The sequence below is a fragment of the Mauremys mutica genome, chromosome 25 (genome assembly GCF_020497125.1).
Source record: "Mauremys mutica isolate MM-2020 ecotype Southern chromosome 25, ASM2049712v1, whole genome shotgun sequence".
NCBI lineage: Eukaryota > Metazoa > Chordata > Testudines > Geoemydidae > Mauremys > Mauremys mutica.
This window is the reverse complement of record NC_059096.1, coordinates 2,834,273-2,851,404: the sequence shown is the minus strand read 5'-3', so window position 1 is coordinate 2,851,404 and position 17,132 is coordinate 2,834,273. Positions and strand designations below refer to the sequence as shown.

At 63.5% G+C, this 17,132-nt stretch overlaps 2 protein-coding genes across 5 annotated transcripts in view; one reads left to right on the top strand and one right to left on the bottom strand.

Moving 5' to 3' along the window:
- Positions 1 to 2,485, top strand: part of RARA (retinoic acid receptor alpha) — a 62,975-nt gene extending 60,490 nt beyond the window's left edge. For all 3 annotated transcript variants that reach the window (XM_044999564.1, XM_044999563.1, XM_044999565.1), the window contains 3 exons: positions 234 to 438; positions 824 to 982; positions 1,477 to 2,485. In XM_044999564.1, the coding sequence (XP_044855499.1) occupies positions 234 to 438; positions 824 to 982; positions 1,477 to 1,688 (576 nt within the window). In that variant the 3' untranslated portion in view covers positions 1,689 to 2,485. The remainder of the gene's footprint in view (positions 1 to 233; positions 439 to 823; positions 983 to 1,476) is intronic.
- Positions 2,486 to 6,431: 3,946 nt separating this feature from the next.
- GJD3 (gap junction protein delta 3) lies at positions 6,432 to 10,214 on the bottom strand. Of its 2 annotated transcripts, none has more exons than XM_044999661.1 (2): positions 10,119 to 10,214; positions 6,432 to 7,794 (listed from the first exon to the last, which is right to left on the bottom strand). In XM_044999661.1, the coding sequence occupies exon 2, from the start codon at positions 7,767 to 7,769 to the stop codon at positions 6,900 to 6,902; it is 870 nt and encodes a 289-aa protein (XP_044855596.1). In that variant the 5' UTR covers positions 7,770 to 7,794; positions 10,119 to 10,214; the 3' UTR covers positions 6,432 to 6,899. The 2 variants fall into 2 exon arrangements, with proteins under 2 accessions (XP_044855596.1, XP_044855595.1); XM_044999660.1 differs by lacking the exon at positions 10,119 to 10,214 and adding an exon at positions 8,908 to 9,015.
- Positions 10,215 to 17,132: the final 6,918 nt, after the last annotated feature.

Here is a 17,132-nt window from a genome sequence, read left to right as displayed (position 1 = left end):
CTGGGGAGGCACAGATGGGGCAGACCAGGAAGCATGGGGTGGGGTTGGTGCCAGGGGGCAGAGGAGGCAGGGCCGGGGGACAGTGGGGGGAGTGCTGGAGGACGGGGGGCAGGGCCAGAGGCAGTGGTGTTGGTGCCGGGGGCAGGGGGGAGCAGGGCCGGAGGGCAGGGGGGAGCAGGGCCGGAGGGCAGGGGGGAGCAGGGCGCAGGACTCACCCCGGCTCTGCCCCCCAGATCCTGCGGATCTGCACGCGCTACACGCCGGAGCAGGACACCATGACCTTCTCGGACGGGCTGACCCTGAACCGCACCCAGATGCACAACGCCGGGTTCGGGCCGCTCACCGACCTGGTCTTCGCCTTCGCCAACCAGCTGCTCCCGCTGGAGATGGACGATGCGGAGACCGGGCTGCTCAGCGCCATCTGCCTCATCTGCGGGGGTGAGAGCCGGGAGGCGCTGGGGGGGGTGAGAGCCGGGGGGGGTGAGAGCCGGGGGGCGCTGGGGGGGGTGAGAGCCGGGGGGTGCTGGGGGGGGGGTGAGAGCCGGGGGGCTCGGGGCGGGGGGGGGTGCCCAGGGCAGGGCTCTCCTACCCCCTGCTAGTTCTGTTGCCGTCTCTCTCCATCGGGGTTGAGGCTGGAACTCTCCGGTGTCCCGACATGACCCTACAATAACAAACCAGAGGGGAGGGGGGAGATGGGTCCCCCCCTGAAACAAACGAGCTCCCCCTGCTAGGTGGGGGAGCCCTGAGCCCTGCTCAACAGCTCCCCCTGGTGGGGAGCTGGGCACTAAACTGGCTTCATGGCTGGGCCCCCGGCCCCCCCCAGATCGCCAGGACCTGGAGCAGGCCGACAAGGTGGACAAGCTGCAGGAGCCGCTGCTGGAGGCGCTGAAGATCTACGTGAGGAAGAGGAGGCCCAACAAGCCCCACATGTTCCCCAAGATGCTGATGAAGATCACGGACCTGCGCAGCATCAGCGCCAAGGGTGAGAGCCCGGCGGGCGCGGGGCAGAGGGGAGGGGCTGGGGGAGAGGGGAGGGGCGGGAGGGGCTGGGTCAGAGGGGAGGGGCGGGAGGGGCTGGCACGGGGCAGAGGGGAGGGGCTGGGGAGAGGGGCAGAGGGGAGGGGCGAGAGCCTAGGGTAATGAGGTGCTGGCACTGGGGCGGCTCCCTCCCCCCGGGCACTGGGGCGCTTTGATTTGGGCTGGAGTTTGGCCGTGGGGCCAGGTTTCTCCCCCGGGGGGGGGGTGACCGAGGGAGTGGGGTGCAGGCTGAGTGCAGAGAGGTGACTCCAAGCAGTTCCGCCCGGTGCACCCTGCGCCCGTCCCAGGCCTGCGCCCGCCCCAGGCCTGCGCCCGCCCCAGGCCTGCGCCCCCGGAGCCCGGCCGGGGCCCAGCTCCGTGCCCCGCTGGCAGCCCGCGGTGCCCGGGTGGCTCCCAGGTCTGCGCCACGCTGAGCCCTCCCGCCCCGTCTGCCCGCAGGCGCCGAGCGGGTGATCACGCTGAAGATGGAGATCCCCGGCTCCATGCCGCCCCTCATCCAGGAGATGCTGGAGAACTCGGAGGGCCTGGACACGCTGGGCGGGCAGCCGGGCGCTTCCCGCGTGAGCAGCCTGGCGCCGCCCCCCGGCAGCTGCAGCCCCAGCCTGTCGCCCAGCTCCAACAGAAGCAGCCCGGCCACCCACTCGCCGTGAGGCCGCACCCGGCGCCGGCGCCAGGACGCCGTTCTTGCTCTTTGCTGCCAGGCCTGAGGGCCGCATGGCAAGCCGAGGAGGAGGGGGAGGAGGTGCCGCTGCCGCGGGCCACCCCCCCCTCCGGGCCCCGTTCCTGTCCGTGCCAGCACACACTGTGGCCATGGCTTCCCTGCTGACTTGTGACGGACTCTGCCGGAGAATCAGAAGTGGATCCCGTGGGCACTGCCAGGGGGCCCCTGGCTCTGCGGGGGGCACTGAGCCCTCATTGGGTTTCCAGCCCCCCAGCGACTGATGTTCGTACCCAGGTTGGAGCAAACCAGCGCCCCGCTCCCCCCCCCGCCCCCCCAGCGCGCTGTCGCAGGGGTCCGGCCCACGGCTGGGGGGCGCTGCACCCTGTGAAGATGAAGTGTCTTTTGGTTGAGTTGCATTTCAAGTGTTTCCGGGGGGGTTGGGGGAGAGGGTCGGTTTGGGAAACGTTAGTTGTTTTTTAAAATTTTCATGAGCAAAATCGATCAGCTGATTGTGGCCGTCACGCGCACCCCCCACCACCACGTTCCCCCCCCCCCACACACACACGCCTGTCGTCACCAGCAAAACCAACAACCACCCAATTCGCTTGTCAGGTAAAAGCAGAAACACCCGCCAGGAACCAGAGGCCGATTCATTGCAAAGCCAGACAAAGCCAGATTATATATCTATAAATAGCTATAAATATCTATAAATACCTTTTAAAAACTTTGTAAAAGTCGGGAGGGGTTTTTAGAGACGGGCTGCGGTTGGCAAGGGGGGGGTCGTCCCGGTTCTGGATGTGAAGTGGGGGCGGGGAGGGGTTGGGGGGGGACAGGGGTCCACACAATTTATTATTATTAAATTTTTTTTGTTGTTGTTGAGATTTTTGTGGCTTTGGAATCTCTGGGGAGAAGTTGAAAGAGGAAGAAAAACTGGGCTGCCCCCCCGGGGTATTTCCCCCCCCACCTGCCACTGGGCTGCCCCCTCCGGGGTATTCCCCCCCCCCGCCTGCCACTGGGCTGCCCCCCCCGGGGTATTCCTCCCCTCCCCGTGTACGTAAACTGTTCTTGTTTCCTCCAAAATCCAGTTGGGGGCGCTGGACGCGGCCTGTCAGTCTCTGCCTTGGGGGGCAGGGGGGGCTGTTTGATTTGAAGCGTGTTTCTCTGGCGGGGCCAGCGACCTCCACAGATAAAATCTGCTGGAGGGCACAGGCTGGCGCGTGGCGCTATGGGGGGCGGGGGGCTTAGTGCCCGGGGGGCTCTGCCTGGGGGCTGCTGCTCATTCACCTGCTTGGCCTGTTCCTGTCATACAGGGGGGGGCAGAGCTGAGCCTGGCATTGGCACAGCCGCCCTGTTACCCCCCCCATGCCCTGGGCCTGCCCCCCATGATCAGGGCTGGGCCCGGGGTGAAGATGGGGCTGGAGCCTGCACCCTCGGGGGACAGGCAGGAGGCCAGGCCGGGGGGTGGCGTTAGTCTGCAGCTGCCCTGGCCCCACCTCATCCCCCAGCTCGCCCAGGCCCAGGCATGGGGCTTATAGCCTGTTAGCTGGGGGGGGCAGCAGGGTGCCTGGCCCTGGTGAGCCACCTCCCCTTGCGGTGTCTGCCTGGGGACTCTGAGCCATGCGTGTCAGCCGGGCATGGGGGGCATTGGCCAGCCCCTGCGGGCGAGGCGCAGACTGGCTGGGCTGCCAGAGGGCACAGCTGGGTCACCCGGCATGGGCAGGCCCTGCTCGGGGCGAGGGGATCCGCTGGGGCAAGCGCAGCCCTAGGCTCCGACCCCCCCAGGTGCCGGGTCCTGCCTGAGCCGGCTCCTGGTGCCCACCCTGGCGTGTCATGGGCAGCGCTGGGGGCCAGGCTGGCTGAGGCGAGGGCAGGTCCTGCCCCGGGGGGGGGACGGGGGGCGCTGCTCGTTTTCAGTGTTGTGGCTTATTAAATTAAAGCATCCTGGGCCCCATGGGCCTGCTGCTCTGGGCTCTGGGCACCAGGGGGCAGCAGAGCTGCTCTGCTGCAGGGACCCTTCCCCCCCCCCCCCCCGCACATTGCCCGGGCTCTGAGCAGCGCCCCACCCCCCCGGCAGACGCATTAATACTAGGGCTGTCGATTAATCACAGGTAACTCACGCGCTTAACTCAAAAAATTAACTGGGGTTCAAAAAACGAATCATGATTAATGGCCCTGTTACTAGAATACCACTTGAAATGGATTAAAGATTTTTGGATGCTTTTCTACATTTTCAAACGTATCGATTTCTGTTACAACACCGAATACGAAGTGTTCAGAGCTCCCTTTCTAGTCGTTTTTATTACAAATATTTGCACTGTAAAAATGATAAACCAAAGAAATAGTATTTTTCAATTCACCTCTACAAGCGCTGCAGTGCAATCTCTTTGTCCTGAAAGTGCAACTTACAAATGTAGATGATTTTTGTTACATAACTGCACTCAAAAACAGAACAATGTAAAACTTCAGAGCCTACAAGTCTACTCAGTCCTACTTCTTGTTCAGCCAATTGCTAAGACAGACATGTTTGTTTACATTTACAGGAGATAATGCTGCCCTCTTCTTATTTACAGTGTGACCAGAAAGTGAGAACGGATTTGCATGGCACTTTCGTAGCTGTCATTGCAAGGTATTTACTGGCCAGATATGCTAAACATTCGTATGCCCCTTCATGCTTCGGCCACCATTCCAGAGGACATGCTTCCATGCTGATGATGCTCGTTAAAAGAACAATGCGTTAATTACATTTGTGACTGAACTCCTTGGGGGAGAACTGTACGTCCCCTGCTCTGTTTTACCCACATTCTCCCCTATATTTCATGGTATAGGGGTCTCGGATGATGACCCTGCACGTCTGATTTACGAACACTGTCACTGCAGATTTGACAAAACACAAAGAAGTTACCAATGTGAGATTTCTAAAAATAGCTACAGCACTTGACTCCAGGTTTAAGAATCTGAAGTGCCTTCCAAAATCTGAGAGGGACGAGGTGTGCAGTATGCTGAGAGACGTCTTAAAAGAGCAACACTCTGATGCAGAAACTACAGAACCTGAACCACCAAAAAAGAAAATCAACCATCTGCTGGTGGCATCTGACTCAGATGATGAAAATGAACATGCATCGGTCCGCACTGCTTTGGAGTCTTCTCGAGCAGAACCTGTCATCAGCATGGACGCATGGCCCCTGGAATGGTAGTTGAAGCATGAAGGGACATATGAATCTTTAGCACATCTGGCATGTAAATATCTTGTAACACCAGCTACAACAGTGCCATGGGAACCCCTGTTCTCACTTTCAGGTGACGTTGTAAACAAGAAGCGGGCAGCATTATCTCCTGCAAATGTAACCAAACATATTTGTCTGAGCAACTGGCTGAACAAGAAGTAGGACTGAGTGGACTTGCAGGCTCTAAAGTTTTACATTGTTCTGGGCTTTGAATGCAGGGTTTTTTTGGGGGTTTTTTTTGTGTGTACATAATTCAACATTTGTAAGTTCAACTTTCAGGATAAAGCAATTGTGCTACAGTCCTTGTATTAGGTGAATTGAAATACACATTTTTTTGTTTTTTACAGTGCAAATATTTGTAATAAAAAATAAATAGAAAGTGAGCATGTACACTTTGTATTTGGTGTTGTAATTGAAATCAATATATTTGAAAATGTAGAAAACATTCAAAAAATCTTTAAATAAGTGGTATTCTAGTCTTGTTTAACAGTGCCATTAATCGTGCAATTGTGATTAATTTTTTTAATCGTGACACAGCCCTAATTAATACAGCCTTGCCCAGGCACCTGCAGCATTATAGCTGGGGAAACTGAGGCACAGCAAGAGCCTCCCCCACGGTGTGTCATGGGCAGAGCAGGGAACAGAACCCAGGCGTCCTGGCTTGGGCAGTGGTGCTGCCATGAGAGGGTTAAGGGGGGGGCCCTGACGCAGGATCTGGCAGGGGAGGGGGGTGATGGTGTTTTTCTTTTCTACCTTTTTTTCCATTAACCTCTGGGTGTGGTGCCACCCTCCTGCAACAGGAAACAGGAGACAAGGGGAACCTGGCACCAGTCCAGCCCCCCCCCCCCCCCCAGCAACCCAACAGCCACTCGCCCTCCCAAAATGTGAGGCCCTCACTGCAGCGCCCGCGGCTGCCACAGGCCCCTGGCCACGCCCCGAGCGATCGATGGGGACCCTGGCACATCCTGACCCACAGCCCCCTGCGAGTCTGTCCCTGGGCTCCCACACACACCCCCTCCCACCATGTCCAGCCTGCACAGGGCAGGGCTGGCGTCTGACACCAGGCTCCCCCCACGCACGGCCATCCCAGACCCTGAACTGCTGCTAAGCCCATGGGCGTCTGGACCCACATGCCCGGCGTGGCCAGAACAATCATTACCGCACGGCGTGCTGGGACAGCCTGGAACTCCAACACGGGGCGCTGCCAGCGTCTCCCCATGGCCAGGAGAGCTGCAGGCCGGGCCAGAGCTCTGCCGACGGGCAGCAAGCCCTGCCTGGCTCTGCCATGGTGGGACCGCCGAGCGCTCGGGCAGAGGGAATGTGTCACTGATGGGACAGGTTGAATTCAGCTCCTGTTCCCAATCGAAGTGTGAAAACGAAGCGAGAACATGGCCCAGCCCAGGGCAGCCTGTCCCGCCCCCAGGACTGCGCCGCCATTCGGCTCACGCCACGGTATCAATCTCGCTCGCAAATCACAGGTTGGGCTGGGGGTTTTAATTACAAAGTTTTCTTCTGTTTATTCACACAAATGTATAAAAATTGGCGATGCCGTTTCGCCTGGCCCCAGAGCCCCCGCCCCTGCCCGCCCCACCCAGCTTCCTGTCTTGAACAGTCCCGTCCCCCGGCTGAGCAGCAGGCAGAGGGGCTGGGCCAGTTCATTGCCCCTCGTCTGGTCGCCTACACCAGCCGGATGAGACCCCAGCTCTCCCATGTGCCAGCCCAATGCTCGAACCCCTGGCCACGCTGTCGCCCCTTGTAGCCTGGCCGGCTCCTTTCCTGCCAGTTCAGCCCCCCTGCCCGCTTGTGGCATGAGGGGCTTTGTGCCCAAGGCAGGAGGGCAGCTCTCTGCCAGGCTGTACGGGGCTGGTACGGACCGCGGGCCCTGGCCACTCAGGTCACTGGTGTTGCCGCGACGGCCCTGCTAAGCGGAGGGCCCAGTGACTGGCACAGATGGGAGCTGGGCCGTATTGTGAGCCCTAGACGACCAAATCGGCCCTGCCGGCGGCCTGGGAGGCCTTGCTGCCGTTGGAGGGGGCTTGGGGCTGGAACAGGGCCGAGGGCTCGTAGTGGTTGGGGACGCTGCAGGCCGCCCCCTTGGCGCCCCCATCGCCCTGGGGCAGGAAGTGCTGGCACTGCTCGTGCGCCTGGTTGGACCAGTTTTCCTGCTGCTCGTAGGAGGCGGCCGGGGGCCTGTTGGCCGCCGTCCCCTGGCACCTGTCCTTGGCCAGCAGGTGGGCCAGCTCCACCAGGCTGAGCAGGGTGGAGACCACGCCCACCGCGAAGTAGAAGAGGATGAAGATGGTTTTCTCGGTGGGCCGGGACACGAAGCAGTCCACGTAGTGGGGGCAGGGCGAGCGCTGGCAGGTGAAGCGCGGCTCCACGTGGAAGCCGTACAGCAGCCACTGCCCCACCAGGAAGCTGCTCTCAGCCAGGATGCGCAGGGCGACGTTGACCAGGTAGAAGGTGCGGACGTGGTGGGTGCGCTGGCTGGGCTGCAGCCGGGGCGGGCCCGCGGGGCCGCCCTCCTCGCCCTGGCGCAGCTTGCCGCTCTGGTGCATGGCGTACATGACGAAGAGCAGGGCGGGCGCCGAGAGCACCACGATGTGGAAGACCCAGAAGCGGTAGTGGGAGATGGGGAAGGCCTTGTCGTAGCAGACCTGCTTGCAGCCCGGCTGCAGCGTGTTGCAGGCGAACTCCTCCTGCTCGTCCTCGAAGACGTCGCTGCCCACCGTGGCCAGGATGAGGATGCGGAAGATCAGCATCACCACCAGCCAGAACCGGCCCACCATGGGCGAGTGCTCCTGCACCGCGTCCAGCAGCGAGCTCAGGAAGCTCCACTCGCCCATGGCTGGGGCCAGGGCCAGGGCCGCTCTAGGGGAACAGCACCAGTTAGAGCTGCCGCCTGCTCCCCGCTCTGGGCGCCCAGGGGCCACCCGGGGACAGCGTGGACTGGACACAGACCCCCTTAGCCGGGCACGGGGGTTTGTGCGCCCAGGGTCAAGGCCGTTCTCACCCGTGGGGCTGCAGCGACCGGACCCGGCTCCTCGCTGCCCGGACGGAGAGCTGCCCCCACGAGCCGACCCCCAGTGGCACCTGGCCAGCCGCAGAGCCGGTGCACTGGCCACGCAGGAGCCCAGCTCTGTGCAGGGCGCAGGTGGGACGGGGAGGCTGGGACGGGCTCAGGGTTTGGGAGCTGCTGGGCACGGGCTCCTCTAGGGCAGCAGGGGGCCAGGAAGGGTCTTGGGGCCGGGGGCTGAAAGACCGAGGTCCCAGCCCACATGTGGGTCAGGCCTCTACTCCCCACATGCGAGGCCACCCCGCGTGCAGCACCCACCTGCAGCCAAGCTCGAGCTGCAGCTGCTGGGAGCCTGGCACCGCACTGGCCCGAGGCACCAGGCTCCTTGGTCACGCAAGGCAGCCCCAGGGGGCTCGGGCACAGGCTGGCCTGGCCGCCCCCTTTTAAAGCCAAGGGGCTGGAGGGGAGCTAGAGCCCCCGGCCCGGGGCGTCCTGTTCCGGCCAGTGGTAAAGGCCCTGTCCCCATGGGGCCTGGCTGAGAGGCTCTGATGGGAGTGGGGGGGACCCTGCTGGTGTCCAGCGAGTCGGGGGCTGGGGGCCCGGGGACCCCCCCCCCCCTGCAGGCCAGGATTTGCTCGTGGCACACTCACCCCAGGTGTCACTGATGCCCGGGCGTCGGGGGCTGGACCCCCCCGTGCCCAGTTGGTCCCTCCAACCCGGGGGGGGGGGAACCAGCCTGCCCCAGGGGGGCTTTGGGGCGCGGCCCCAGGTCACGGGGGGAGCGGGGATGTGTCACGCGTGGGGCCAGCCTGTACCAGCCGGGGGGCTCCCTGCCGGGGGGGGTTGCAGCCCCCCCCCCGGACTCACCCTGTCCCGTCCCGTCCCAGGGGCTGGCTGCGGGCACGGAGTCGGGGCCAGGGCCCCTGGGGGGCGCAGTCACCCCCCCCCCGCCCCAGCCCGGCCGGTACCTGCAGGCGGGGGCTCGTGCAGGGGCCGCGTCCCGGACCCGGCTCGGCGCAGGCTGCCCGGGGCTCGCGCATCGTCCGGCCCGGGACTTTCCCCGCAGCTCCGCCTGGAGCCTCTTAAAGAGACAGCGCAGCCCCCCGGGGCACCCGGCCAGCCCCCTGCCTAATCCCTCCCCCCCCGCCCCCCAATCCCGCCCCCCCCCGGGGCAGCCCCCTGCCTAATCCCGCCCCCAGCCCCCAATGCCGCCCCCCCCCGGGCAGCCCCCTGCCTAATCCCGCCCCCAGCCCCCTCCCCCCAATCCCGCCCCCCCCGGGGCAGCCCCACAGCCCCCTGCCTAATCCCGCCCCCAGCCCCCAATGCCGCCCCCCCCCGGGCAGCCCCCTGCCTAATCCCGCCCCCAGCCCCCAATGCCGCCCCCCCCCGGGCAGCCCCCTGCCTAATCCCGCCCCCAGCCCCCTCCCCCCAATCCCGCCCCCCCCGGGGCAGCCCCACAGCCCCCTGCCTAATCCCGCCCCCAGCCCCCCGGGCAGCCCCCTCCCTACTCCCGCCCACATCCCCATCCCCCCAATCCCGCCCCCCCGGGGGGAGGCCAGTGCCTAATCGCGCGCCCCCGCCCCTCCCCCCAATGCCGCCCCCCCCCCCGGGCAGCCCCCTGCCTAATCCCTCCCCCGCCCGCCCCCCAATCCCGCCCCCCCCGGGGCAGCCCCACAGCCCCCTGCCTAATCCCGCCCCCAGCCCCCTCCCCCCAATCCCGCCCCCTTCCCCCAGTCTCGCCCCCCCCCCCCGGGGCAGCCCCACAGCTGGTCAGTGGGCACCTGGCAGCATCTCCCTGCAGCGCTGCCCAAGCGCTGGAGTGGGGGGGGGGCGTCAGGCAGCTCCCCCCCCCCAGGTCCCATGCCCCAGGTCTATGGAGGGGGCAGAGGGATGGACAGTTTCTTCTCCCCCCCCCGCCACCCGCCCTCCACGCAGGCAGCAGGGGATGGGGCCAGAGGGGGCAAGGGCCGAGCTAAGGATGAGTGGGGGGGGAGGGGTTGGGGCTGCACAGCGAGGGGCATGTGGGTGGGGGGGGCTCAGACTGTCCCCACAGCAGAGACAGACCCCAGGGCCCCATCAGCCCATTCGCCAGGCTCCCCTGGGCAGGTCGCTCACCCCGCCCCCAATGTCCCAGATTCCCCGTCACCCAGACTCCCCCCCGGGGCCAGCGCCCCCTTACCGGCTGGGTGCTGCTGCCGGGAGCCAGGCTGGCCCCACACATCCCCTCACTGACCGCCTGGCAGGCCCAGCTCCTGGAGGCTCTGGGCGGGGCACCAGGATGTGTCCGGGCTGAGCCAGGCGTCCTGCTGGCTCAGAAAAGCCCTTGACCGGCCCCTGCCCCGTGGGAAGGCTGCACCCAAGCCCCAGGACCTTGGCCTGTGCTGGGTTCGCGCCCAGCGCTGCAGCTACGTGCCGGAGTGTCAGCTGCTTTCGCCTTCCTGCCTGGAAGAGCCTGGCAGGGCTCACGGGGTCCCTGGGGGCAGGACGGCCACTGTCATGCCCAGCACGGCCAGCCTGGCGTCTGCAGACCTGGGCAGTGGGGCACCGGCAACGGGGGCCTGGGGGAGCCACTGTACAGGTCTGAGCCCCCAGCCCACAGGCTGCTCCGTGCCGCTGCTTGGGCGTGGCCCTTGGGAGCATCTCCAGCCAGGCGCCAGCTGCCCCATGGAGCACCCATGGTGGCTGTGGCCTCAGTGATCCCTGGGGTCGCGGGCAGGCTGGTGTCTGCAGGGGCATGGGCGGGAGCACCCCGATTCCCCCAGCCAAACATCCACTGGCCAGGCAGGCTCGCTGGCACCTCCCGGCACGGCAGCAGACAGGCCAGGCCAGGGCGAAGCTGGGGGCATGCAGGGACAATTACCAAACCCAGCCCCTGGCGGGGCCTGCCCCTGCCCTTCCCCCACCCCCAGGCATTGGCCTGGCAGCTGGCGTTAGTATCCGCTCACCATGCGACTGTGGCTGGGGTGGGGGTAACCCCAGAGTGCAGCCTAGAACGTCCCGTCCGGCCCAGGCTGTGGTGCCCCAGGCCAGGCCTCTTTCAGGCTGTGCCATGGTGCTGGCCCAGCATATGCAGGGACCGGAGCCTGCAGGCCTGAGCTGGGGACCCGAGCCCCAAAGGCCAGACTGGTGGCAAGGCCCCATGCCAGGGGCAGCAGGGCCTTTGGGGCTGGGTCAGTCATTGCCCGAACACAAAGCGAAGCGGGGCAGGGGGGGGTCATTCCCCCCCCCCACACACACCCCCTTCTGGGAGCATCCCCCCCCCGGCCAGGTTCCTCCTCGTGCAGCCAAGCCCCCGCTGGAGTAGTCGGGGTGGGGAGGGGCGGTCTGTGGAGACTGAACGCCCTGGTTCTCAGCCCAGCTCTGGGTGTAGCGTGTGGAGCTAATGGGTCAAAGCAGGGCTGGGGCCAGGACTCCTGGATTCTATTCCAGGCTCGCCCACTTGCTGCCGTGTCACCCGCTCTGTGCCTCAGTCTCCCCCTGTATAAAATGGGGCTATTGCTGAGCTCAGTGAGCAGGTGGGACGGGCGGGGAACACACTGACTGACCAGTCCTGTTACCGCAGTAACTGTGGGGCCTGGCCATGTTGTGGGCTGTGTGGCTCCAAGCCAGGGGCACATGTGCCCCATGTGTGTGTGAGGCCCCTCCCCCGCGCAGGGCACACAGGGCAGAGCACACCCCCCTGCCCCCACAGCCACGTATCGTGCTAATTCAGACCCCCAGAAGCGGCCGCTGAAGAAGCAGGGCTGGGCCTGGGATTTGGGAGCCAGCGGGTGACACCGGACCACGAGGTGCCCGTTCTTTCCGGGCGAGCGGGGCCTGCCCGGGGGGGGGGGGGGGTGTCAGGAGTCCGGCCTCCCGCCAGCGAGCCCTGCGGCACGGCCCTGTCCCAGCTCGCAGCCAGGGCACGGGGGCAGTGTCAGCCCAGGGAGGCCTAACGCCACGGCGCTGCCTTGCATGGGTTGGGTTTGGGGCTGGTCGTGCAGCTCGTGGGCGGGAAGGGGGCTGGCAGGCGCCTGACAGACGGCGAGTCACTGCCTAGGCCCTGTGGCTAGCGTGGGGGTGGCAACACAGCAAGCCAGGGAGCCACAGGGCACCCCTGGCCCGGGCGCCAGGAGCCGCAGGCACACACCGCGTAGCTGAGTGCCTGGCCGGTGGAGGCAGTGGGGCAGAAGGCGCCGGACCGAGGGGCTGGGGCACCTCTCTCCCAGGTCCGCCTCACGCGCTCCCCCCGCTTGGGTTGGCTGCAGGGCACCTGGCTGGTCAGTGGCATGTGGGGGCCCTAGGCCAGCCTGGGTCCCAGGGCCTGGGGCTACGTGCGCATCCCAGTGCAGTGCTAGGAGCCGGGCTGATTTCCCGGAAGGTTTTTCCCTGCAGCCCCATTGTTTATATTTACTAAACAGGAAATGCTCCAAATGCCTGGCTCGGCCGTTGCATAAACAGCTGCTTTCCCTTTCTCTTTTGCGTGGCCTTTCCCAGCCCCCCGGCCTGTCCCTGCTGCACCCTGAGCCAGAGCCTCGGCTTGGGAATGCGCCTTCAGCACGGGCCTCGTTTAGTCACTGCCCTGCGGGCCCCGACCCCAGAGCAGCAGCCTCGCCCGCTGCGTTCCCTCTTCCCAAGAGCCAGATTCCTGATGGGAAAACCTGCCTAACTCTCTCTCAGGGGGGTGAAGCACTGGGATCAATTGCCAAGGGAGATTGTGGAATCTCCATCACTGGGGATGTTTAAGAGCAGGTTGGCGAAATGCCTGTCAGGGCTGGTCTAGCTACTACTGAGTCCTGCTGCGTGTGCAGGGGACTGGTCTAGATGAGCTCTCGAGGGCCCTTCCAGTGCTGCGATTCTATGACTCAGGACACCTGGGAATTCCCAGCTCTGCCACTGACTCACTTTGTAACCTTGGGCGAGTCACGTCCCTCTGTGCCTCAATTTCCCCACTTGCAACCAGCGGGCAACCAGTGTTATCTCCGGCAGAGCAAGCCTGCTTGGCCATACCTGTCTGAGCACCTCTGACCAGACGGATTTTCAAAGCGACTCTGTCGTCTCCAGTCACTTCGCCCCTGGGTGACTCAGTTTCCACACGAGGACTAGCCTGAACCCATCAACATGATTGTGGGGATTAAGTAGTAAGTGTTTGTAAAATGCTCAATACCATTCGAACACCCTCCAGCACCTGGAAAAGGCACAAATCCGGAGCTAAGGGAGGAAATCGTAGGCTAGAGCTGGAGCCTGGAGCTTTTCTAACACTAAGCTCCTTAAATGGCCTCTCAGACGGGACATGCTGGAGACGCTCTCCAGAGCCCGGCAGTGGAAAATCAGACGCAGCTTTCCACACTTGACTGTCTTCCAATAAACACTTCACTTCCACTGATACGGCTCCCAGCGAGGCCGCGCTGGCTCCTGGGCCCTACCCATGCTCCGGCTCCGGCCTGGACTGGGTTAAAAGCCCAGGGCTAACTGGGTGGACACACGCAGGAAGCGGATGTGCCCCACACACTGAAGTGTGTAATGTAGCCATGACAGTTCAGCCAACCGCAATGGGAGGTCTGGCCGATCAGCCGGTGCATATCGTTCGTTCCCTCCCATGATGGAGTCTGGGATTGGAGCACAACAAATCCATGACATTTGTTACCCCATCGGCCGGATCTCACCCAGCAGTCACACCGGCGCCAAAAGCCACCACCTGTAACAGATGGCAGCACCCTGTGGGTGGCAGGAAAGCTATGGGGCTCGGGCACCTCTTCCAAGGAAACATCCACGTCCATTTGTAACCAAGCTCCTGGTGGGGTTCGGATGCCCTGGTTCAGCCGCGTGTCAGTGTCACCTCTGCTGTGCAGCGTCTGGACATGGTGAGGGTCCCAGTGCATCTCGCTTGCCAGATAAAGCCACTCGAATGCCAGTCCCCGCTGGCAGGAAATACGTGCCCCTGGGCCACCTCGTCCTGAGCGAGCACGGGGAGGGAGTCGCATCTGTCACCCTGCGGCATCGCGGCGAGGGTTGAATGTGTGATTTGGGGACAGAGCGACCTCAGCCTGGGCTGCATGCAGCGGGGGCGATTCGCTGCAATGAGGGGATTTCAGCACCAGCTTGTCCCCGTAGGACCCTGTGGCTGGTTCCTCGTGGCCTGGAAAAGCAGAACTGGTGGCCAGGCTACCTACTGCGGGTCTGGCCCAGCCTCCAAGCACAGCGACTGCAGAAACCGGCCCTTCCTTACCCACAAGCCCAGCACCCCGGGCACTTGGACACTAACAGCTGGGGCCAGGGGCTCTTCTTAGCGCTGCAGAACCAGCCCGGCACAGGCTGGACCCTGCTCCTCCTTGGGCATCAGCAGAACAGCTCCCCGAGAGCAATCCCCGAGTTACCAACCAGCAACACCCAGAGGCTTCAACGAGGCGCAACCAGGCCAGCAAACCCTTTCTTAGTGGTGCTGGTGCATGCGACGGAAAAAGGCCAGCAGGGGGCTCAGCCCCGGGGGGCTGGCAGTGCGGGCAGTTATGTAAGCTCTGGGCCCCTTTGCGGTGGGGGCCTGTCACACGCAGGGTGGAGCCAGCCCCTGCCTCGGGGAGCTCCCAAGCTAGAGACACTGCAGACACGGCTGGGAGGTGCCCAGGCAGAGCCCAAGGTCACTCCGCTGATCTGTGGCATCTGACGCACTTGGCTCTTGCAAGGAATGGCAGTAAAATCCAAGGCGCTCCCTTGTAAAGCGCACCTGGGGCACTGCCACGGCCACACCTGGCAGCACAGCTGAGCCCTTCGAGCTTTATGGCCAGTCCCACCCAGCGCCGAGGAGACGAGCTGGACCTTTCATCCCTCACCTGCTCTCCTCCCCCCAAGCTGCCGATCGGCCTGTCCTGGTCCCCCCAGGCTCAGTCCCTGCACCCCCAGCGCGCTGAGCTGCAGCAGCAGGCACTAGGTGCGGTATTTCTACGGGGGGCTGGCCGGGCTGGCATTTCCCCTCGCAAGAGGCCTGTGATAACAACTCTTATCTCTCCTGGCACATGTTCAGCTTTCTAGCTCCCCCCCCCTCGCTCTGCTGCTCCCCGCCCTGGGCGGACTCAGATCACTGCTCACCACAAGCTGCCCACTGACTTCCGACATGACAGTCACAGGACCCCTGCTGGGATCCGGCCCTCCTCGTTCGCTGCAGCCAAGCGGCCATCCCAGGGGGCTAGGAGAAAGCGGTGCACCAGGGCTTCTCTTCCAACGCCAGCTGTGCGTGGGCAGCCATTTTCAGCTCAGAGCACAAACCAAGGCGCCTCACCCCGCACGCCTGGGCAGCCTGCATCATTCCACTGTAAACAGGGAGAAACTGAGGCACGGGGATTCTTTTAAGGTCACACGGCTAGTCAGGCAGACAAATGGAACCCAAACAGTCCCACACTCAACGGGGCCTTGTCTGAGCCACTCGATGGTACCTGCCGTCAGCAAATCCCTCCCCCTTTGCCCCGGAGAGCTCGCTGAGCAGCTGAGCTCTCACCCCGTCCCCCGGCTGCTGACAGGCCCCTGCATCCACCTGGGCTCTAAGCTGGGAAACAGAGGCAGCAGGTTAAGTGGGGGGCTGGAGGCATGTAGGAAAGTGGCTGAGTAACCCCCACCCCCAGGCCCATTGGGGCAGTCGAACATGAAGCTGCTGCCATCAGTGCTTGGGGGATGCCAGCTGCAGGCAGGGCCTTAGTGGCACCCCAGACCTGAGGCTCTCACTTTCGGGCCGTGTCAGATTTGGCTGGGCTGGGCTCACGCTGCGGGATCCCCTTGCTGGCATTACCTGGCCAGGCACTGCTGCTCTCTCAGCTGCCTTTAAAGCCGCGCTGGAGGGGCTCGGAGTTGGGGAAGTGGTTGGACTGTTGTGTCAGAACTGCTGGTCTAGACCGGGCAAGGTCATGTGAAACCCTCTGCTCCGGGCTGGCTCTCAAGCTTGGGGCCCTGAGAAATCCACCCATTTCTTTTTGAGAAATCGCAGCAGCGTCGTGGGTCAAGTATCCACTTTGACAGAACCTGCCTGGCCACCACGTTCCCCCCGAACGGCTACGTTTTCCCAAGAGCGAGGCGGTGAAGTGGGCAGCCACGTACGCCAGGCTCCTGCCCAGGGTGGCTCATAGCACACGTTGCAAGTGGCAGCAGCCCTGGCTCCGGTGCCTCCCATAAAACCAGCTGCTGAGCCCCCCCGGCTCTGCGCCACCCGACACTGTCAAGCTGCATGGAGCACGGGGCCAGCACACACATTCCTGCTGCCTCCCACCGTCCCGGGCTCACTCCATTGCCATGCAGGGCCTTGCTCTCGCTGCGCTCCGGCGCGGTGGATGGGTGCAGACTGCATCACTCTTGCACCCACATTGCAAGCCCCGGAAGAAGCTTCCAGCTCTACCAAAGGATTTACTGTTAGGCTGCCTGAAGATAGACCTGAGGAGACACGGAGCAATGGCGGAGCAGCTGGACTTGGGGTCGGTGCCCTGGGAAGACACCCCTGGCTACAGCGCACAAGAACGATACTTGTCCAACAGGACAACTCTGAAATCCCCTCTAACAAACGCCAGGCTTCAGCTTTGCTGGGGAGGGAGGGAGGGAGGGAGTGTGTGTGTGTGGGTGTGTGATCAAGGGGTCTTGGCCAGCTGTGCAAAATGCTGAAAGTATTGGAACAGCTTTTACCTCACCCCGTGCCAGGGGCTGCGATCTCTGCTCAACGGGAGAATTGCTCCCATTGGTTACTGAGGAAAAGCATCTCAAGGGCTGCCACGGTGACGAACTCTTTGGCTTTGCAGACCCACTGTTATAAAGGAAGGTGCTTGTCACACCCCCCTCGAAATGGTCTCCCTGCCCTTTGCGGGTGTCCCCTGCATTCCACAAGGGATTTCACCCCGATCTGCCCCTTTGATCCAACACCATTTGTTAATTTTACAGCACCAGAGAGGTACAGACACATTCCAGGCCAATCAGACCTAGGTCTCTGCCCCAGGGCCGTGTCCAAACATGGATTCAGTGAAGTCACTGTCAGGGCCGTCTGTGCCATGCCAGCGTCAGGCTGGATAATTCACTGCAGGGAAGAAGCAACAAGGACATAATCTGCATGTTGCTCTTATATAAGGCAGCAAATATTGGCAAGTGCCACTGACCCCATTTAGACCTGTTGCCTAGAGGCAGCGGATGGGGTTGAGGCCTCTTCACCTGGGGTGATTCAGTGCGTCCAAACCGTTAGTATAAA